Here is a 23,128-nt window from a genome sequence, read left to right as displayed (position 1 = left end):
CTTTTTTGATGCATTTTTCTGTGATTTGTGGGACTTCATCTTTCTGAATATAGAACTCATTCAGGTCAAATTTGCAAAATAGGGGGCACACAAGAAATTATTGTATCCTCTTTTTAAATAACATTTTTAAAATTAAATTAGGGTTTGTGTACATTCTTCAAGCGTCCCTTGCATAGCCAAGACATCTTCCTTACAAGCAGGGAGAATAACTGAAATGAGTGCATGTGGTGTGGGGAGTGGGAGGGGATGATTTGATTTTGTCTTTTTAATCCAGGCCACAGATAAGGTAACTGTGAGGAAGATCTTTTTAGTCTTCAATTAAAGAAAGTATTTCTCAAGGCTTAGATAGCATTTTGGAAAACTTGGCTGCTACATTTGCTCTTAGTGGATAAATGTATGTTTTTATGTTTTCTATCTCTAGACTTGCTGTGAGTTTGATTTATCCATTGTGATGCCTTACAGTTTTACTGCATTAGAGGGGTCATTAACTTTTCTTTCTGGTTAAGTTTTTGGCTTTTGTCTAAATTGTTATGTGGGATTTAAGAGTGCTGCTGAACTGCTGCTCTGATGGCTGTTCTACTTTTTGTGCTGTGACTTGTCAGGAAAATAGAGAAAAGCAGATCTGGCAAAGCTGCCATTGTGCCTTTGCTTGGGGGTTGTCTTCTTTACTTGAGTGCTAGACATCTTCAGCTGCAAAGAGCTGAGGCTGAGAGAAGTTTTTTTTTCCTTCAAATGAATGAATGTTTTACTCTAAAAAGCAGACCTGCAGCTTGATGTCAAGAATGCACAATCTCACTAGTGCTAATTAGTACTTTCCAGTGTGTTGCTCTTTGTAATTGGGAGTAATTTCTATGCACCAGAAAGCATTAATAATTTTTGCCTCCTCTAACACACTGCAGTCTTTAGCCAGGAAAAGTCTAGAGGCCTGTACTCAAAAGGAAGCTAATTACTTTGTTTACTTGGTGATCCAGCAAAGAATATTTCTAAATATGGCTTGCACATCTTCATGCATATCATGTATATGTCAAGGATTTGCAAATATGGCTGCATCTGCTTCGAAAAATGTGTGATGACTACCAAATTAAAGATAGAGAAGCTAGAATCCTTTTCCTTCTCTTCATGAGGAAATCCAGGACATCTTGTGCTGGCAGAGCAGGCAGCAGCTGAGAGAACCTATCAAAAAAAGTCCATGAGTGGGCTAGGGAACTTTTAAAATAAGTAGTGAGGTATACTGCCAGCTCTGCAGCAGACTAATTTTTCTGCAGGGCAATGCACAGTATGTTGTTGGAATGAAGACTGGGTGCATGGTGTCAGCTAATAGTATGCTGTGGTACTCTCATAAATTGGACTAAATGGTATTACCTAATGGATGTGTGTTTTGGTGACTCCATAAGTGATTTTGTTGGATGTCTATTTTCAGTGGCTGGCAAAAATATATCAGTCTCAGAGAATGATGACTGGAGCAGAGATGTGTTACAGAAAGAGTCTGCAGTTGGCATCACAGCAGGGCAGCTGGAACGGGAAGTTATCCAGTCTGCTCAGGCTAGCTATGCTCGCACTGGAAATCTGCATGGTAGGATAACCAATATAACATTACTGCATGATTTAATAGAAATTGGTGGGATAGAAGGCTTCTGTAGTTATTAGATGATGCCCCTGTTGAAATGACTTTACGGTTTATGAATGACAGCTAGAGAATAAAATGAGACATCAAGGGGCAGTGGAGTATTCTTAGAACACGTCTTTGTAAGAGAGGTTGCAATGTAATAATCACGTAGAACCACTTTGTGCCTAAGAGGCTCACTTGCTCAGTAAGGCTTGTCTGTAACAGTTTTAGTTTGATCATCCAAATTGATGTACCCTCCAAATGTCTGTCTTGTTCAGACAACTGCCTCAACAGGTGTTTTTTCTTAACAAGTGGTTGGAAAAGTCAGTAATATTTGATGCTGTATGTAATATTTTTATGCTGTATGGTCATTTCCAGATACGATGCTTTGCACTGAAGTCTAAGAACAAACTAAGGGAATTGTATCTTGTGGAATAAAGAAAAGTACTCCATTCCTTGCACTGGGGGGCAAGGTGAACTTATCTCAGGGTCTTGTCGAATGTTTATAATCTTCAAGCAGTGTCACTCTAGAAACTTGAAGTGCACTACCAGAATTTAAAGTCTACTGTAAAATGTAGATACTGCTGTGATCTTGGCTAATACTTTTTCACAAATTAATTAATGACCCAGCTGTAATCAAGATCAGGCAACACAACCCCTGTATATCCTGAGATCTTGGGTAAGAAAAGACAGATTTACTGAGGATAAAGCTGCAAAACTGTTCTCCTTTTTGGAGAAGACAGTTGTCCTCAGTTTTTCTCCTAAGCCCATTGCTTCCAAAAGCAGAATTTGTCAAGCAGCAGTATTTTTCCTAGTGGTTTTCTGTCAGTTTTTAGTGGTCTGCTTTGTTTCTAATTGCTCCTAAATGCTCTCAGAGGTCTCAAGATACCATCTAAATTGATTAATACTATTTCTTCAAGGGCTGGCTTGAATTGCCTAAGAATAAAGAAGACTTTGTTTAAAAACGTGATTAGTATGAATTTGATTATTTCACCTCAATTTTTTAAGTGAGCAGAGAAGTTGATGAGTGGATATTTTTTTAGCATTTCTGCACTGGTTTAATGAAATTTATAAAAGCTTGGTGATAAACTTGCTCAGGTCCAAGAAAGCTCTGTATTTGCTTGTCTTCCAGTTATCTTCCAAGTAACGATTTGGTCACCCTTTCAAGTACAGTAGTTTGAATGCTATCCAGATACAATGGGGATAATAAGGTTTTTCTAAAGTTAGTTTTTCTTGCTTTGCTTTGCTTATATTCTTAAGATAGATGGCTTTGCTCAATAGTTGCTCTGTTAGGTGATTACAGTCTAGGAGTTAATTTTGACTTCTGGTAAAAAATATGATGTCACTTCTGGGGATAGATTCTACATTCTAGAATGGTTTTATACATGGTATGAAGATTTACAAAGATTTCTGAAGCACTACTAAAATTTGTATGAAAAAACAAAGACTATGTGCATAAATTAACAGGGGGAATGCTAGCAAGGCTGATCCCAAATAAGTTAACATGACTTTTCTAGGCACTTCTAACCACTGTTAGTCTGGTTTTTTTTTAAACGAGTGTCTTTCTAGCCTGCCATATACTTCTCAGAACAGCTTGAATTAAACCTGCTTTCTAGAGAGTTGCGAATATGCTACAATAAAGTAATTTTCCCCGTTTTTTCTTCTCTTTATTTTTAAAAATTTCTTTATTATTATTCTCTTTCTTTCTTTTATTCTTAACGTTTATAATAGGCCAATGTCCCAAATGAACACTGGCCATCCTTGGTTCAGGAGGCAACAACTGAAGCTTTGAAACTTTCTCGTTGTCCCTTGGCAGCTCTACTTCAAGCCCTGCTACAGTATAATCGCAAAATGGGAGCAAGGTATGCATGATCTGTTAAGCTGTCAGTGGAATGCAGTGTCTAAAAATACAAGTGGTCATTATCTGCTATCTGCTATCTAACTTCAAAAACTTAAAGAAACTTGAAAGCGGAAATTAATTCTTGAAATAGTGTGGGAAATAAAAGGGAGAAGGGATTAGTAATGTGGGGAGCAGCCAAATCTTCCATTATTTGTGGGAAAAAAAAAACACACAGAAAAAAACAGCTGTAAGGCAACTTTCATTTTAAAAGCATGTTATCTAAATAAATTCATCAGGTAGACTACACATTCTGAAAAATCTTCTAAAATAGCACAGATATCACTGCCCTGACTACTGCTGGGATTAATTTTGATCCTAAGTTTGGCTCACAGTGAAAGTTCATGCCATTCCTGAACGGACAGGTGGACATTTTGGCTTTTTGAGGAAGGGGGAAAGCATTTAGGGAAGGAGTTCTTGAAATCTTCCTGTGTTGTGTATTTGGTTGCTATGTCCATTTTGTTTTCTATAGTACTTTTGCTTTAGCTATGGAAAATTAGAGGATTTTGTATGATTTTGTTCAATAATTCACCTGTTTTGTAGATAATTCTAGGAAACTGGCTTACATTTTTTATTGTCTCTTCAGATGACAGCCTAATATGATTGTGATGGTTGTCAGTTACAATAAAATTCAGATAGAAACTTAATTAAAATCAGTCTTATTTCAATTCCAGACACTAACTTACATGAATAGTGTATCACAAGATCTAATTGATCTGCCTAGGTGTTTCAAAATCCTGAAATAATAAATTAATCTTTAATACAAATAGCAAACAAAAACATGTAACTTCTCAATAGCCTGTTAAATCACATGGAATATCACATTGGCTATAAAGGACAGAATTCTTAGAACAAGAACCAAAGCTGATGGAGCACCATGAATGAATATGACATCCCTACATGTAGTAGCCAGTTTTTACCAGATTTCAAATGGCACTGTGAATTTGACAATTCCTTTGTTAGGTACATAATGTGTTGTTGTTGGAAAGTAGTATCAGCCATACAGAATTTATTTTAGACTTTGTGTAGTACTCTATTCCAATTATCTTCTCTTCTGCAATTTCACATCTTGTCTCTGTTTGCAGGAACTGCAATAAGGACTTTCCTGTATATTACTTCTGGCCATTGTTGCTTGCTTTGTTATGTTCCATGGGGCCTGTTCAGTTGAATTTGATTTGGATGATGTTTTGATTACATTTTCAGGGAGACTCGGCGAATGTTGGAAAGAGTCGTTTATCAACCAGCAAATCCAGAAACCATAGTGTCGGTGGCACGCTGGTACCTCCTGCAACATCTGTATGCCAAAGATGATTGTGAATTAATAGATGTAAGACAGTCCACCTTATACAGAACTTCTATCTATTTACATTTGATATTATACTTGCAACTGGGAAGTAGGGTAGAAGGAGGTTAGGAAGGTGTTGGCAGACCTGCTCTTGAGGTGCAAATATACTTCAGTTTTTGAAATCAACACCAGCTTGTTTGAATGTCTTTCATTCCTCCATACAGTAATGAAAAAATAAAACGGTAAAGTCTCCAGTCCAAACTTGGAACAGTTCTACTGGTGATTCTTCAGTAGACATGAGGACCATTGAATCAAAATTTTAGCAATAATAACATTAATTCCCTCTAGCCTGGCTGGAACATGTCATGTCCCTGGCCCAAAAGATCTGAGCAGCAAAATCTCTGTGCTCTGTATAAAAGACTTACGTGCGTAATGATACATTATTTTCAGTACATAGTAGATGCTGCATTAGTTTCTGTTGACAGTACTTCACTAATGTATTTGATCAAACTCACAAATCCATGCAGCTTTTTCATGTAGTGCAAGTGGGGTGTCATTCATTTTGGCTTATAATGAGAACTTCTTTTCTCCTCAAAATCCGAATACACTCTCCTAGCCTCAATGCTGCCACTGGTGATGAGGTCTTTTGCCTGTATTATCAGCTGTTCTCTGGTGAAATGTTGAATCCAATACAAAGTACATTTGGAGGTACATATAAAAAGATGTGGGCAAAAATCTATACATAGACATGCACAGACACAGATAAAAAAAGCTAGATTTAATGAGTTCAGAAGATCCTGGTATGATCTCATTGCACTTTTCTGCAAAGTCATCTATAGTCCCTGCTGACAAGTATGATAATAATGGCTGGAGATTTGATTGGTTCTGCTTAATGGTTTTCCTTCTCAGTATGTATAATGTCATCGGGTTACAAGAGATGTGCCAGAAGCTTATGAGCATTAGGTTGCTGTGGGACCTTTTTTAAGGTCCCTAGTAGAAAAGCTCCAAATATGATGTGTGGAAAAGAAATCAGGGAAGCGTGAATTTAACTGGGGGAGGGAAAAGGCAGGTTTTTTAAAGCAACTGCAGAGAACACTTCAATTTGGCAAATGGAGATTTATACAAAGGTAAGATTTATACAAAGAAGGAGACAAGTGTGTGTCAGCAGGAAAATAGGTCTGCTTGTTTAATTGCCAGCAGGTACTTGTCAAAGTAATCAATGATGCTTTTACAGAGCATTGAAATTGATTACAGTCATTAGAGTGCAGAGTTTGGATCTTTTAAGCAAGTTGGTGTGTAATGTTGAGTATTTCCTATTTGGGAAATTTAGATGATCTTTTAGTGATCTTTTAGTCTATCAGGAATGAAAGTACATTTCAGATTGCCATTAAAACTAACAGAAAAACTTAAATTCTCAGGTCGTTCTTTATTTTTCTCTGCAGGTGCTTATAGAAAATGCCAAAGCTAATGGAGATGTTAGAGCTCTGGAACTAAATGAGAAATTGTCAGCAAGTGCCTAGGATGGACTATCTCAAGCAAAATACTCTTACATTCATCCAGTTCAATTAGTTCACCTTCCAGAAGTGTATGGATTTTGGGCTGTTTTGTTTGTTATGTCTGATTTATTTTTTTCTGTTTCATCAACTGCAGCCTTGTCTTTAGTTTTGCTTTTTCTTGAACAAAAGTAGGTTATTTTCATGTTGAGTTACACACATAAAATCACATTTATTTTGTAAAGAAAACTCTGAAATGTGCTTTTCTTTTTTCCCCCTACTAATTAAACTTTGTTGCTATTCACAATAGAGTATTTCCCCCCTAACTTAGGTAGCAAACAGAATTCCCCTTTATCTACTCATGTGTCTCTGTCAGGCCTGAGGATTCCTGGGCTCTGATACCTTCTGGACCACAGCTAGAGCCCCCTCCCAGGAGTGCTGGCAGGAGTTGAGGGACAGGAGCAGAGTGTTCCTTTGGTCCAGGGGTCTTCCAGATACCTTCTGTCCTGTCTGGGTCACCAGAACAGATGCCTTGTGAAGGCTGACCTAGCACAGAGACTAGATGGAGTCAAAGAATAAAGTAGGTATTTATTAGAAGGCCTCAATGGATCCACCTTGGGCAAGAGCCCAGCCCTGGCTACACCCAAGATGAACCCAAAATGGTCACAAAAATGGATGACTGGTCACATGTCTCTCACTTTTATAAGTTCTGGTCCATTAGCATATTGGAGTTAATTGTCCAATTACAGCTTTACATTATGAAGTCCCATCCTTGTTTTTCTCTTTTCAGTCCACGTTATTTATGCTCTTGGGGCCTGAGATTTGGGTGGTTGTCCTTGGTCCCAAGCTAGGAAAGGAATTGTTTTGTCTACCTACTCTGTGAAGAGAGCTTACCATCCCTTAATATGAAGCTCAGACCCACACATTAAAGCAGTACAGAATCTGAAAAAATAAAAGCTAAAACCTAAGGAATCATTTGGATACATAGATGTACAATTATTAACTCCACTGCCAGTGATGCCAGATTTTCTTGGCTAAGAAGAGCTGGGTAGCAGACAACTTCTGTTATCCCTTGGTAACTCAGCTGCTGATTGCTTAATTGGATGAATCATGACAACTGTTCTTAAGAGATGTTGTTATTTTACTTTTATGTACATGAAAATAAAAAATAAATAAAGTAATGACTCTGACCTGTGAAAGTTACCATGAGGATGTTCACTCTGTTAACAGGAGTCATGATAGCAGTCCATTTTCTAGTTTAAATCTTCTTAAAATTTCTGTCCAGCAGAGTCTTACAATGGCTTATACAATCCCATGTTATAGGCAGGAAAGGGCACTTCAAAAGCGTGCAGTGGGACAGCATTGAACGTGCACTTGCTTTTGAAACCAGTTGTTCTGGGCTTACCGAAAACAGGATGCTGAGTTGGAGTGCAAGCCACACACACTGATCTCTGGAGAGTGTGCCACTGTCGTTTTAACAGGAAAACTCAGTTCAGTAGGTTGAGGCTTATAATCTGTGGAGGTAAGACAAAACCTCTGAATAGCAAGAATCTCTTTATCTTCCACACTTTCATTCTCTCACTTTCCTTAAAATTATTTTCTTTAAATTTAGATCGATTATACTTCACAGAGCTGCTATCAAATAGCCCTGAACTATCAGTAACTGCAAACCTGAAATGGAAATACTGCAAAAGCCAGGCATGTGACTCTCAAGAGTAGCTGTAACTTTTTTTAGCTTCCTGCTATTAAAAGCCTGGATAAATTCTTGCAGCCTATGGTTTGTATCCTTGGCATATGGTCTTGGTATGTGTGCCACCCACTCTATTGGAAAAGCTGTCATCACCAGCCTCCTGGCAGCACAGTAAGCAACTGCCTTCCCCTCTTAATCCTTCTGCGTGAGCGTTGGCCTAGATTTTGCTAGTACTGAGCCCTGAATTCCTTCTAGCATCTAGGAAAACCGACAGGTGACAACAGCCCAGAGATGCCAGCTGAGTAACCGTCAACTGTGAACATTCCATATTAAAAAAAAAAGTTGTACGATGATTTTTTCTGTTCAAAAGACCATGAACTTGCTTTTACTGTAAACAGTGATGATCTCCTTGTCTAAGATAATTAAACAGCCCGAAGTTGTATTACATACACTGTAGGAAAAAAAACTCCACAAACCTCTGTGAGTTGTGAAGTGCTCAGTGAAAAGTGCCCATGGAAGATGAGTTTAAATTTAAGCTTTTGTAAAATTCAACAACATGAGGTGAAAGTCTTGCTCTCCTGATTTTTTATGCAATGTATAGCATCTACAAAATTGGCACATAGTAACAAGTCTGCTGTAACACTGGCAAAGCTTGTAAATTCCTGCAGGTTGAGGCAACCAAGTATTTTATGTAATGTAAATTTGTCGTGGGGACAGGACATTTTCATGCTCATTATCCCAATCGTGGTTTCTGCTCCGTGTTCTCAGTTTGTTTTGTCTTCCTTCCCCCCCCCGGCTGGCTGCTGGCTTGCTGCTTAGCTTGCTTGCTGGTCTTGCTTGCTGCTGGCTGCATGCTTTGCTGGCTCTGTTTTCCTCTCTTTTTTCTCTGCTTTTCGCTGGCTTGCTTTTTTTGCCATTTTTTTTTTCCTTTTCCCCGGTTTCCGTTGTTCCCTTCCTTCCCCCCCCCCCCCCCGAAGATATCGGACCTACTCCGGGCAGGAGCTCCCCCGGGGTCTGCGAAAGAAGCTGCGTACCCTCTGCGGCGAAGAGAGATACAGCTCAACCCCCTTGGACTGGTGAAAACATCTGTGGTCATCTTGGGCTATTTCTCTTGTGCTGGGGAGTGTTTTTTGTTGTGCCTTAATAAACAAGTTTTTTCCACTTCCCCTCTGAAGGAATTCCTCCCGAACCCGGTGGTGGGGGGAAGTTGCAGAGGGTTTGGTTTCCTATAAGGGGCTCCTTTGGAGGTGTTTTCCCCTAATTTGTCCTAAACCAGGACAATCACATCAAAATACAAAGACACATAAGCATCACTGATTTGGGGAATTGAGACCTGCTTATGGATTTCATTGCCTGGGAAGTCAGTGTTATTCAGCTGCTCTTGCTGTAAAGGGGGGAAACATAAACATTGTCCAACTATAAGTTATTATGTTGGTTTATGCTGAAGGCAGAATGGAATGAGATCTAATGAACTGAAAGTGGTTGCTTTCAACATACTAGAAGATGATTCTTTGTCTCTGTGAAGGTTTCTGACCCATGTTTAATACAAATCACATTAAATCAAATCTATCCCATTATTTTATTGAATAGCATGAAAACACAATAGCAGCTTGGGTTGCAAGCTCCTTGTTACTGGGAGCTGTCTTCCAATGCATTGGATAATATCAAGCGTGATTACAACTGTGATTGACCTCAGGCATGTGATGTGGCAGAAAGAAGAGACTGTCTGTCTGTTAAAAAGGTGGGATTGTTTGTTTTAAGTTTATTTTTTTCATTTAGCATTGGGAGTTTCTCACTGGTTTGTTTTTTTCAAGACCACAATCAAAAACTCTGTGTTTCCCATCAGATGCTGATACTGTGGCTCTGCAGTTTGCCTACCAGATAGCAGAGTTGGTGCTGTGGATTTCCCAAAGTTGTAGGAACTGTAAATAGACTTACTCCTCATCTAAGATGGACACTGTTCTGTTGTGCACTTGTGGGAGAATGAGAGCTCAGCTTCACCAGCTGTTTGTGCTGTGTATAAGTGTATAAAAAGGGAGCAATAGGAGCATGCAGACAGATTTTTCCAAAACAGAGCTACAGAGCTCCTGATGCACATTTTTTGCACCACTGTACAGTCAAATACTATTAATAAAGACTGTAGAATTGTAAGCTGCTGTTACCTCACTGATTGCAATAGCTTTCAAATTACAGTGCAGTAGCTCTTTGAGTTTGTTCAGCATCTCACATCAGTGTTAACTTCTTAGGAACTAAGAACTGAGCAGCCTTCTATTTTTTTCTTGTAGTGCTTACTGCAACATGGCTGCCAATGACATATTTTTCTTTCTGGAACTGTTCTTTAATATGGATTCATTTTGTCAATGCTGCAGTCAAAACTAATTGCTTCATAGTGCTTAGAATTTTACAAATTCCAGACACATCTCTCACATCTCTGCCAATCTGTGCTGAAGCACTAGCAGCTGCTGAGACAGTCAAGAGGCTGCCTCTGTCCCCTTCAAGCTGCTCTGCACCTCTTCAGCAGCCTCCTGTTGCAGGGCCAGCCCTGCCAGACCTTCAAGGGGAAGCAGTCCTTGCATTTTGAACACAAGGATGGCCAAGGTTTCGTATAAACAAAGCTCTTCTGTCCTTATTTTCCACAGGCTTATTTTCAGCTTCTTGAAGTAAAGAAATCTCAGCACCAAGATCTTTTATTCTAAAATTTCTTAGCCATGACTTTCTTTGAGAGCTATCTTGTGCTCATTCAGTCTTCTAGACAGCTAAGCCTTATCCTTTCCAGCTGCACAAAGATCTTAACTAACAGAAAGCTTAGTTTACTACAGCCTTGGGGCAGGGCTTATGGGTGGGTTGCAGATGATGAAGGAATTGGAGGTGAAGTAAAGAGCTGGAGTACTTGATCACAGACTTTCTGAAAGATGAGAAACCTGACACTCAGGTTTCAGTTGAGAGCATGTAAGATGTGAAATACTTGTATAGTGATTTTCAGGCTTCTGTTCCTTTGGAGAGAGGAGAGAGGGCTTAGTGATTTTTTTTTTTTTTTTTTTTTTTTAATAACCTGCTACATCCATTGTGTTTCCACCATCAACTGCAAATAGGAGGGTATTATGATGGATTAGATTTGAGTCACACAGAACAGATTACAGTGGGTGAAATCTTCCTCGTGAAGACCAAATACTCAGTGACTCAGGAGAAAGTCTTCATAATTGCAGTGAACAGCTAGAATCATCTGGTGAAGTGCCTTATGCTTTGTGAGATACATCACTGTGACTATCCCTGTAGGAAGCAGCTGCCATGTAGCAGCAATACCATCTGACTGTTTCCCTCTTCTTTTGCACAGTGCATGTTGGGTAGCTGCAACTCATCCAGTTGCCTCTTTTTCCAACTGCTGTTAGTGGAAAAAGGGGAGTAAAGCATTGAAATAATACAAAACCATTAAATATGATCACAGCAGCAGGATCTATACAAGAGAGAATCACTGCTGCCTCCATATGAAGGTTAGAGATCTTCCTAAAAAGAAATGGGTGCTCTAAAAAAAAGCTGGAAAACATATTGTGAAGTTGCCTTTAAATGAAGGACCATTACCTTGACACTCTTGTGCAAAAGTCATGCTGGCTGTTTGCAAAGACAGGTGGGCTAAACTGAGAGATGTCTGTGTGCAGGGTTTTCGAGAGAGACAGAGTCACTTTAATATCTTTTTGTCTTTGTTGGGAAGTGGTTTCTCCAGCAGCAGGTTACTGTAGAAATATATTTTTAAAGTAAATTGAATGAAATCCCATTCTCACATGATATCTATTCATTTTATACTTCCTCAAGCTCTTTCCAGATCTGTCTTTTAAATTTGGCAATTCTTACATGCAGTTTTTTTCATCTGATACAACTTTTCATACTTCTGTGGTTTATCAAATTTTTCTAGTTTTAGTGATGGAAATACCAGCTTTTCTTCTGCTCTTTTTTTCTGCTCTTTCCTTTAAATACGTAATACAGGTTCATGTGCACGTTAACCTGTCTTCTGCTACCCATATGTTGAATTGGTCTTGCTTTCTAGTCCCATGTGGGACAGCACTCCATAAATTGTAAGGAGACATCTGGTACCCCAGAGAACATGTCAATCCTCTCTTCCACAATGAACCAAGCAAACCAGGAAATTTCTTTTCCTGGCTGGGCCAGGACAAATGTGTTTCTAAATATTTATTTATTTATTTATTTTTATTCAATCATTTAAATTTAGTGATTTGATCTCATACTGTGCTGTGTGAGACTCTGAACACAAATAACCCTTTTCAAATTGCTTTAATGAGCCCATCTCAAGCCCAAGCTTTCTGACAAAAGAAGTGCAATGCAGTGGTGTAAACCCAGCTCAGCTGCTGGCACAAATAATGAGGCTGAGCCCTGTAAGAGCCCTCTATCTGAGGGATGGCAAGCTGTCCCCTCCCACTTCTGAGCCAGCTCAGATATACAGCATTGGAGGCAATTCCCCCTTGATGGTATGCTCAAACCTGAGCAGCACAGTTGCCCATGCCTTTGTCTTCAAGTTGTACTGCATCCTCTGGTCAACTCCAAATCTTGTCAATATGGCCAAAACCCTCTGACCTTCTTTAGCCCTTGCAACACAAGGGAGTCCTGTGGCTCTGCCTCCCAGGGAAGGTGTTTGCAAACCTGGCAGATTTGGTGTGTTGGCATACGCTCTGAATTTACAAACACTGCTGCGGAGCACAGGTGGCTGATGGAGTGAGTCATTTCCATGAATAACTGAGCTGCTGCCCTGTGCTCCCAGGATGGCTCCATCACCTGCAGACAGCCTGCCAGATCCATCATCCCTCGGGATGGCATTCCTTCTCAGACTGATGTGCAAAGGAGCATTGCTGAAGACAGCTGCCAGAGTAGAATCTGCTGAGCAGAACTGCCCTTCTGGTGGAGGCTAAAGCTCATCACCCACATTTCTCTAGCACCCCTGCTGAGGTTTCCTTCAGCTCCCAGGGCCTGAGCTGTGCTTCCACTGAAATGACATGCAAAGGAGCAACATACATACCTCTGTGTTCATGTATGTGTACACACAATAATGCATTCCTTATTCAACTTATTTAAGAGGGACTTTGAAAGATTTAACTCCTTCTAATGCTGCATTTTTTTGGTTACAGCAGTCTGTCTTAGGGGAGAGTAACCACATTTATTGGTGTGTTTTCTGCAAAATAATCACAAAATCTGTTAGTGGAGGAAGGAAATTCAAATTACAACTTTGAGATACCAACTGAGAAGTCAGAAACATTTTTAATATCTTCCTGGCTGCACTAAATGTTGGTTGCCTTAAATACAAAAGATTTTCATCAGGCAGAATAAATGGAGATTAAAGTCCAGGAGTGTAATAGCTCTAAGCAATTTCTAAACTTGATTTTGATCTGCAGCCTTCATCCTGATGCTAAGATATGGTGATCATATTCTAATCTCTTTTGAATTCTGAAGTGGAATTAATTGCAGGTGGCCAAGGAAGAGAAACTTTAAAAACTGTGAAGGAATTAATTGGAAGGCTTGGTCCTGTGCCAAGTACTAGCTGCTGTTGTGGAACAGAAGCATGCCATATCATTACTGACCACACGATGGTGAGGGTTTGTTTAAAACCCAGAACAGACAATCTCTTCCTTTTCTAAAGAAGAAGAGATCATTCTATCATTCCTTGTCAATGAATGATACTGGATGGTGCTCTGTGATGGCACTAATGCTCACCTTGGTACAGGGAAACACCATGGCTGAGCACATTGGGGTTACACAGATGTAAAGTGGTGCCATAATCCAGGATTTCTTCCTTTCCCAGGATGTCCAGGGCTCTATGTGATCTCGGTCTTTGAGAACAAAAATCCCTTGGATGAGGATCAGGTCCTGACTTTGCTGGTGGCCCTGCTTGAGCAAGGGGTTGAACCTTACCTTGCAGATTTCCCCTCCAAAATCAATCTCCAATTATACTCTGATTACAACTCACCATTTTTCTGGCTGTGTCCTAAGGCACCTGGTTTTGTGTTGGATCTCAGGTCCTGTGTGCATGGTTTGGTACCTTCTGGGATCAGGGTGAAGGAGTGTTGCTGCTCATTCCTGCTCCTGGCATGCCTGGAGGCCACCCCAGTGTAGTGGGATGTCATCCTGGAGAGTCTTACCAGTCTCTCCTTTACCAAATTAAGCAGCCAATGCCTGTGCTGAGCTTGATTTTCCTGAGACCATGTCACTGGCGCTTCTGTACACATCTGCTGAAAGAGTAGCTGATCTCTGAGGTAATTTAGAATACTTGTCAACCTAAAATTATGACTATGTCTCTGTCAGACTGTGGAGTAGTCTTGAGTCACTAGAGTAAATTGTTAAAATTACTCCAAATGTCCTCAATAACTTCCTAGCAACTCCTAAATTAAATTTTTTCATCAGTCCTTATCTTGAAGGTTGTACCTACATGCCAAAATGCGATTTCTGCAGTGTGTCTACTCTATGAAAATACCTGAGGGGTGAAAAGTGTTAATTTCATATTTGAATTAACTCTGAAGAAACTACACCATCCCATTTAACATGGACTCTTACTGGGCATCAATGAACACAGTTTGAAAATTAAGTTTGTAAGGATAAAAAATGCTTGGGAGTAAAACAAAAAGAGAATGCAGACTTGCCTTTAAAGCAGCAGTTGGACAGACATGTGAAAGCCCATACAAAGGCATTAAAGAGGCAGAACCTGAAGATAGGCAAGTATCACAAAAATTTTAATGTCATTGATTTGATTTCAAACACATGCTTGCTAGCAAGCAATAATCACTTACAATTTTTTGGGCCTCAGTTAGGATAAAAAGCCTGCTTGCTTCTGGCCCTTCTAATATTTAATACCACTTTTCAAAGGATGTTTGAACTGAAGTGCTTTACATAGAAAGTGATAATAACAGCTCTGCATCAGTCAAATGTAGTGAAAATTACTTTAAATGTGGTCAAAAACCCTAATGATAGCAAAATCTATCCAATTCACATGTTATTTCAGTTTGCTATAGGCAATATCTTTTCAAATCATAGAATCATAGAATGGTTTGGGTTGGAAGGGGCTTTAGAGATTATCTTGTTCCAACCCCTCAGCTGTATCCTGGGACATGTCCACTAGACCAGCTTGCTCCAAGCCCTCTACAACCTGGTTTCAACAGCTCCAGAGAAGCGTTATCCACAGCTTCTCTAAGCAATCTCTAGTAATGGTTCACCACCCTCACAATAAACAATTTACTCCTAACATCTCATCTACATCTCTCTTTTACATTCAAACAGTTCCCTTACATAAGCAGTTGTTAAGTCAGTTTATCACTATTAGTCATTTAAGTGGTTCTAAGATTTAATTTTTCAAGAATAAAAAATTGTTTCATTGGCTTTGTTATTTTTAATTTAAACCAAGTACCTGTGGTCAGAAAGCTTGTTTCCTGGAGCACTAATCTTTGTTCAAAAGAAAATAAAATGGTGCTGTGATAGTGTGTTTGTGATGCAGAGGAGTATCCAACCTCAGCAGGGGAAGGAAAGGTTTACAGGCACTGTTTGTTACAGAGTGGAATCAACCATCAACCAACCTCTGTGTTCCAGTCCAGCCCCTCCTGGTTACTGAAAAAATAACCCTGTCCTGACCAGAACCAGGACACTGGAATAAGGCAAATAAACTAGAATCAATGGTCAGTTTTGTTCAAAGGCTCAAAACCAAACTCTGGCAGCTGGCATCTGATTTTACTTCAATTTCTCTGCAAATGGAAAAGGAGAAAGAAGGGAATATTTATATGGAAATATTTATATTAAATATTTATACTTAGTATATAGGTATATTTATACCTATATTTATACCTATATTTATATTTAGTATATAGGTATAATATTTATACCTAAATATTTATACTAAATATTTATACCTAAAAATTAGGCATTTAAGATTGTGTTTAGGTGACGTAGAAAAGATTTGGTGAAGTCTGCCTTGAGGACAAATAATTGGAAATGAGTGGAAATAATTGATTTTTTATTAAGTTATTTCACAAATACTGAAAAATATTGTTGTGAATGACACTAGCAGTTACCTCATGAGGTTACATGGCCTCTGTGGCTCAGATCAAATGAGCACAATGGTCTCTTTGGGATGCAGATCCTGCCAGCCTCAGCCAAGATGCTGAGGAGGATGAAGGTGGTTGGGCTCAATCTTGAGGGACACACTTGACAATGACAAAATTATTATTATTATTATTATTATTATTATTATTATTATTATTATTATTATTGTAATTATTTTATTTTTTAAACTTTCTCCCATTAGTATCCCTCTTCCATGAAGCTTACAAATATATATATATAGCAGGAGTAAGGTCAGATAGTTTACTACATTCTTTGGCCCAGCAAGAACTTGAAATATTAATAAAGGGATTGTCATGGTTTGACACTGGCGCAATGCCAGCGCCCCCATGAAAATGCACCTTCCCTAAATAAATGCTGTGAGATGTTATCAGGAACAGAGCAGAGCAGGCCCAAGCTTAATAACAAAGGGAAAAAAAACTTTATTAAACTACTACTACTATAGAAAACACATAAACTAAATCCAGGATGAAGACCTTTTAAAACACCCCTCCTCCTCCTCCCATTTCCTAAAACACCCACCATGAAACATCACCCGGGATTCCTGATCAAATTACCACCCTTCAGATAATCAATACTCAAGCTATCAAGGGAGAGAGGAGTCTCTCTTGCACCATAGACCCCCCAGGAAACACAGTTGCCACCTCCTGTGTTTCCCTGTCACACATGGCAACCGCCCGGCGAAAATCTGCGAGTGTGACACTCTCCTTTCCATGTCACAGTGCTCTCACCACCGTGCATGGACAGACTGCTCATAGGGCTCCTTTAAGGATGCTTTGCCATGGACCCAAAGATACAACAGTTCAGCTTCTCATCCTGGGACTACAGTCCCCCCCATTTTCCCCTGGGGCCGAGGGTCCAAGAACAGAGATCATCTTCTTTCTGAAGACAGAGGGCATCACCATTCCCTTCTCAGCTTTCCTCTGTTCTTGCCATTCCTGTGCTGGTGGTTGCTGAAGTAGGTCTCCTTGGGTCACCACTGCATCCCCCTAAAATGCAGTCTCTATTGCAGGAGAATTTGGTTCAGTCCATGGCTAACAAGAAAAGTCCAGCCAAAAGCTACTTCATCATCTCCTCCCACCTAAATATTTCTTCTTCTAACATCTCAGGTCCCGGACTGTCTCTCTTCCACTACAAATCCAGGAGGAGTAATATTTTACAAAGCCCTCATTTCCTGGAAAGGGTTAAAAGTTCAGACTCGCTGGACGGCTGATATCTCGGTCCAGCGTTCCGTCTCCCACGCTGGGCACCTTCCCCCCCCCTCTTTCTCCTTCTCCTCTGCCGGCAAATCTCCAGGTGCCGTCAGGCTCTCTGTCACTTCCCCTCTGGGGGGCGGTGGGGGGGGACAAAGGTATCTCCGCTTCTCTCCACCCTTCCGTCCAGGAGCTGGCTCGGTTCCAGACCCTCAGCCCCTCGGCCTACCTGGACAAGGCCGCGTGGCTTCCCCTCCCCCACCCAGCCCGAGGCCGGGCAGGGGAGGTCTGCACTCTCTGACGACCGGAACCAAAAGAGACAGTTCTCCTGGGAGTTCTTGCTTTTAACCCCCTGTGTTCTCAGAGGCGTGTCCATACTTTCAGTGGTCACTCCAGGTGCCAATATCCAAACCTGACCACTGATTGGTTTGACCCAACTTCCTGAAAAAAAAATTCACTTCCATGTCAAACCATGACAGGGATATTCATGGATATTTAATAAGAGCATACTCCAACAGTACTACCATTAATTTTCATATGTGAAAATAGTTCTATCTAATACATCTATTGAAATTATTTTAGGCAGTGGAATGCAGCTATTCTAACCTAACTGACCCCAAGAAAGAAGAGATAAGCATCCACTCTTCTGTGAAGGGTCAAATCTCTGAGCAAGGCTCAATTACCATGAAATCCTGCAATATGTTCAAAATTCATCTGGATTTCAGTAAAAATATCGGTTTGTACATTTACAGCACAACTGTAGACCGCAGTCAAAGATGACTGGGTCCCTGACAGCTGCACATTAATTGAAGAGGTATCTGGGCTTTAAAACTGATTTTGAGTTGTCAAATTTTATGCAGAAGATCCAGTCTGTTCCAGAAGGTAAATTTTATTTCAGTTCTATAAAAAGAGCACATAAATCTGATAGACTTCTAAAGCAGAAGTGTGAAAGTAAACAGATATTCCCTTAAGGACATTGAATTTATTTAAATTTTATATTAACTGGAAAAATATCTCATTACTTACTAAATAAATATTTAGTATTTTATTTTAAATATGCAATGCCAACACATCTTAGTGTCTACAAAGCCTCCTCTCTTCAAGATTCTTATTTCTGATCACAACTTTAGTAGGATCTCATTAGCTTTTGATAAGCTCAGCTTTTACTTCTATTCAGTTTCCAATTTCTTTTCTGACATTTTTCTGGTTTTTCTTCCCTCTTAGATTGGTGACATTTCTTGTCCCTTTTATATCATCTTGATCTGTATCATTTACTGCTCTGTCTCCCTGTTTCTCCTTCTCTTTTCCCAGCTTTAATATGTGGACCACTTCAGCCTATTTCCTCATTTGCCTGTACTCATTTTCCTTTCACTTGATGAGAATTTTTTCTTTTAAAGTCCTAGTCTATTTTTACTGCTGAATAGAACTCAGTTTAAGTCTTACTTAAAATAAGTCTTCACTCAATTACTTTACCATTTTAAGGGGTAGAACTATTGCCTTTTAAATCTTGTTAGTGAAGGATTGTTATAATCAGATTTTAATTTTTTGCACTAGATCTGCTATTCAGTGCTTAGCTGCTTTTCATTGTTCTGAATATGGTTGCCAGATACTTTTGTTCATTGCATCCCTCCCTGGAGCTCCCTTTTCTCTAAACCTTCTCAAGAGTAACATCTCACCCAAAAGTATTTCTGAATCTACAACAGCAAAAATAAACTAAGTAAATGATAAACAAATAAATCACAAAACTGTGGGCACATGAGGTTGTGAAGCCACTCTAGGTGTGCCCACCTTTCTTCATCAGCAGCACCACTGTCCTAGGCAGCTGTCTGAGAAGTGGGTAGATGTGCAAATGCATAAAGATTTTTTCTTTTGTATATTAGGCAAGTCACAAATTAGCCACAATTATAATGGTAAATATAACCTTTGTATTTTGTGCCTTTCTTTAAAGTATGGAAAGTTAATTGGTTTATACCTTTCTTACAGGTGGCATTTAGTGCCTCACTTTGTTAATTAGCTTGTGGGACAACACACTTTCATTTTGTGTTTTCATTATTTTATGGCATAGACTTTCATTTACTTTCTCTTAGTGTTTCATGTTGATTAACAGGTTTGTTCTGCTGTTTCATGGCACCCTGTTCATCACATTAAAGCAGTCAGAGTGAATTAGCATAATGAAAAACCATCAATCACCGTGCTGACAGCCTAAATAGACCAGCTTCTTGTCATCACCTGATGATGCATGGACACTGAGGTACACCTCTGGAGTGCACAGATCAAGCAAATACAAGTTAACTACAGATAAGAGAGGCAAAGGCCAGAACTTCAATCAAAAGGAGCCACTGATTTGAAGAACAAGGGGACCACGGCTCAACGCTCCCCTAGGAAACACAAGGCAAGAGCTGCAAGATTTCACAAGAAGCACACAAGGTAAGAAAGAGGAGGATTAATGGAGCAGGCATTCAGTTACAAGAGAAAGAATCCTGAATATTCTATACAGGGAATACTTACTAATAGAGGGTTTGAAGAAAGGAGAGAACAAGGTTTTCAGCATGGAGTTAATGCAACTACATCCACATTACTGTGTAGCTGGAGGGTTGAGAGCCCTGCCTGAGGACCCACAGATGTGGAAAGCTTTGCAAAACCCCTCAAGTGTCTTCAAAGTGCTTCAAGACTTGATTCACCTCAAGACTTTGTGCCTTCTCACATGTCATTTTCCCTTCACATAACATCATTTTTATGTGCGAAGCGGTTAAATGCATTATTGCTCTTTGGCAGATTGAATGAGGAAGAGAATGGGATTTGCATAAATGTTGCTTCTAATTTGTTGCTCTAATTTGTTGCTTCCCAGAGGAGATATTCCACATCTTACAGTGAGATCATGACTTTCCAGTTACAGAAAATGGAGTCTGAGGAGCGTGCCAGCACCAGTGCAGACGGACTGGGAATTGTACACAAAGCGTGAGCTTTAAATATAGATTAAAAAGTATAAGAAAATTAAAACCTCTGATGGTTATAGCAAAGCATTTAATTAGAGGTGAAAGTATACCTACCCGCTATATATTTCAAGGATCTTTATCACTGAAAGTCATGGTAGGAACAGTGTATATCGGACTCCTGTACTTCCCAAAGTATTGTGTTTCATGAAGAGTTGAACAACCTCACAGGTGCACAGCAGGGCTTTTGATTGTATAGTATTGTGTTGGACCTTTTCCCTGAGCAACAAAAATATCCAAGAGACAAATTAATATACTTGTAACCATCTGTGGATTGCTTATTCATTTGTTAATTCATTTATTCTTTTCTCAGTGTGCCTGAAAAAAATTAATCTGTATTAATCAGAAGAGTGGTTTTTTTACAGTTTATTACCTAATTCTTGTTACTGTAATACATATTCCCATGCCAAAAGAAATTCTTATTAGGAGGCAGAATGCAAATTAAATATATATTTTATCCAATGGGAATGCCAGTATAGCTAAGATGTTGAAGGCTGTTTTTTAAAAGATCACTGCTACTTGACACATAAATATTTACATAGTGTAGAAATGTACTCAGAAGGTCCAAAAATCAACAACAAGCACCACAGTCAGCAAGTATCGATCTATTTTTCAAAGAAAGAGACACTAAAAGAATAGACACAATTTGAATTAAGAACAAATCCACATTAATATTTTATACATAACAGAATGCAGGAGACTATATCATCTGCTGTGAGAAAGAGCAGTTACTCCCTTTAAAGTTTATTTATTCCCAGATAGCATTGGATTAAGGTTGGACTACAAATAAAGAGGAAAGCTGTCATCACAAGTTTGCATTTGGAAGGTTTCATCTAACTCAATAAGTGTAAATGACATAAACATGAGCATTTGTCTCCGATCACTCTGTACTGTTCTGAAGGTACATAACAATTTCAAATCCTGAAACTCGAGAACAGGAAAATGTGAAAAATTAATGAGGTAGTTGCAGTCATCTGTCAGTTCTGGCTTGCATCGCAGCCACAATGCTGGCGGCAAGTACGCAGTTAAAGCTTGGCATTTCCCAAGGGGAACTTCAGCAGCAAAAAAAACCAAGAAAGCTCTGATGAATCTTGAATCATATTAAACTACACTATGCCTTAGCTTTATGGCAATCATTCACGTAAAACTGGATTATAATATTGCTGTTGAAATGCCATTGAAATGGCAGGTCTGGAAGTGTAATTCCAGTTGCTTTTTTAATGAAGCTTTCCTTTAATATAGTTTTCCTTTTTTTCACCTTAAAAAAAAAAAAAAGGCTAAGGATTTTATTTCCAGCATCATAAGATGATTCCTTTGGTGCCTTCATTGTACATTTTTTATCTTCAGTATTGTTCTGAGATCCCACTTTTCAGATGTGGGAAATACTAACCAGTGCACCTAATATATCGACAAGGAAGGAAGAGGGGGCCTCATAACGTTGTTGTGGCACTTCGTGAGTGCTCAGCCTCTTGTTTCTTCTGAATGTGGGTTGGTTTTTTTCTTCTTTATGCAAGCAGAAGTGGACTGGTCATTTTTCCCACCATTTTACTGTTGTCCTGCTTTCCTGAATTGCTTTTCTTTCCTCTGCTGCAGGCAGATACCCCAGCACAGAAGATGGCACCAAGCTCCAGTGTAGATGATGAAGAGAAGCATCACACTTAGGAAAACACTGGAAAATGAGGTCATGGCTTTCCTAAAAGCATAAGCCTAGGGAGTCTGTCAACCTGAATTTAAAAACATCAGGAAACTCTGTAGGATCACCTGCTTTGTTCTAATATAAATCAACCACAGAGTTAAAATGCCCCCACATCTTTCTCTGCCAATTTTGGATGTGTTGGCATCAGTTTCTCATTTTGGATTCCCTGTCTCTCTCTGGAGTAGTCTGGAATCCTTTGGTACCCTATGGTTTTTTCCTTGCTCTCCTGGTAATTATACACAGAATGGAAGACATCTTTGGATGTATTTTTTTTTTCTATAAATTGTGCATAGACCCAGCAATTTTCCCTATCCCACCATCGCATTCCTGGCTCTTCTTTACACCATATAATTTTCTTAATTTCAGAAAGGTGATGCTGGGCTTGGTACACTATTTTGGCATCAATTTCTGTGCCATATGAAGAGTGTTTTTTGCTCCCTATTTCTCTGTGCTTCTCTTACCCAAGGTCATACTCCTGGCATTTCTGATGCTGCATCATTGCAAAAGTTCATGTTAAGTTACTTTATATACCTGCTCTATTCCCCAGACTTTTCAGGGGACACTCAGTCATGAAATATCTCCTCTTTGGAATTTCTCAGTCAGACCATATTAACAATATTTCTGGTTATTCTTTATTATTGCCTTGTTCTTACTTGTTATATTTTTGTGTTATCCATAAATGTCAGCTGCAGAGTTTTATAGGAAAAGTATATAAGTGGCCTCTAGACTTTAAAAAAAAAAAAAAAAGCAAGCTACTTCAAGAAGATTTCTTCCTTAATAATTGTTTTTTCTGATATATCCATTCAGACAATCGTTAATCTATGTGCTCTCTTACATACCGCAGTTCCACTTTGTCTTTCTTTTTGAATAATAGTATTGCTGTTACAAAGTGCCCCATGAAAGTCCACACATGTTAAATACATGCAATTACTTGTACCAATTAAAATTTATCATTTCACCAAAGGAATAACTCAAGTTTACTCAACAAGACTTACTTTCCAAAAGAAAAAGTACAGATTTTACTGAAAAAAACTGGAGAGTTCTAAATAGGAAGAAATAACTACTTCAGATGAAGTGCAGACAAGCTAGAAAAGAAAAAAAAAATCACCAAAATTTTAAGTGTGTGATGAAGAAAGCTCATATCTGATACTAAAATGGATATATAA

The 23,128-nt window shown here is 39.1% G+C and overlaps 1 protein-coding gene and 1 long non-coding RNA gene across 5 annotated transcripts in view; both read left to right on the top strand.

Moving 5' to 3' along the window:
* SKIC3 (SKI3 subunit of superkiller complex) overlaps positions 1 to 7,483 on the top strand; it is a 47,670-nt gene extending 40,187 nt beyond the window's left edge. For 3 of the 4 annotated variants that reach the window (XM_054002508.1, XM_054002510.1, XM_054002507.1), the window contains 4 exons: positions 1,421 to 1,573; positions 3,338 to 3,468; positions 4,707 to 4,830; positions 6,231 to 7,483. In XM_054002508.1, coding sequence (XP_053858483.1) covers positions 1,421 to 1,573; positions 3,338 to 3,468; positions 4,707 to 4,830; positions 6,231 to 6,308 — 486 coding nt within the window. In that variant the 3' untranslated portion in view covers positions 6,309 to 7,483. The remainder of the gene's footprint in view (positions 1 to 1,420; positions 1,574 to 3,337; positions 3,469 to 4,706; positions 4,831 to 6,230) is intronic. The other variant, XM_054002509.1, reaches the window with a different exon arrangement.
* Positions 7,484 to 17,745: 10,262 nt separating this feature from the next.
* On the top strand, positions 17,746 to 20,225 carry LOC128822623 (uncharacterized). Its single transcript, XR_008441522.1, has 3 exons — positions 17,746 to 18,155; positions 19,381 to 19,700; positions 20,122 to 20,225. It is a non-coding gene; the product is annotated as an uncharacterized LOC128822623 (long non-coding RNA).
* The last annotated feature ends 2,903 nt before the right edge of the window (positions 20,226 to 23,128 follow it).

The sequence above is a fragment of the Vidua macroura genome, chromosome Z, assembly GCF_024509145.1.
Source record: "Vidua macroura isolate BioBank_ID:100142 chromosome Z, ASM2450914v1, whole genome shotgun sequence".
In the NCBI taxonomy this organism is placed as follows: Eukaryota; Metazoa; Chordata; class Aves; order Passeriformes; family Viduidae; genus Vidua; species Vidua macroura.
The sequence above is the reverse complement of the archived record's forward strand: the minus strand, read 5'-3'. Positions and strand labels throughout refer to the sequence as shown.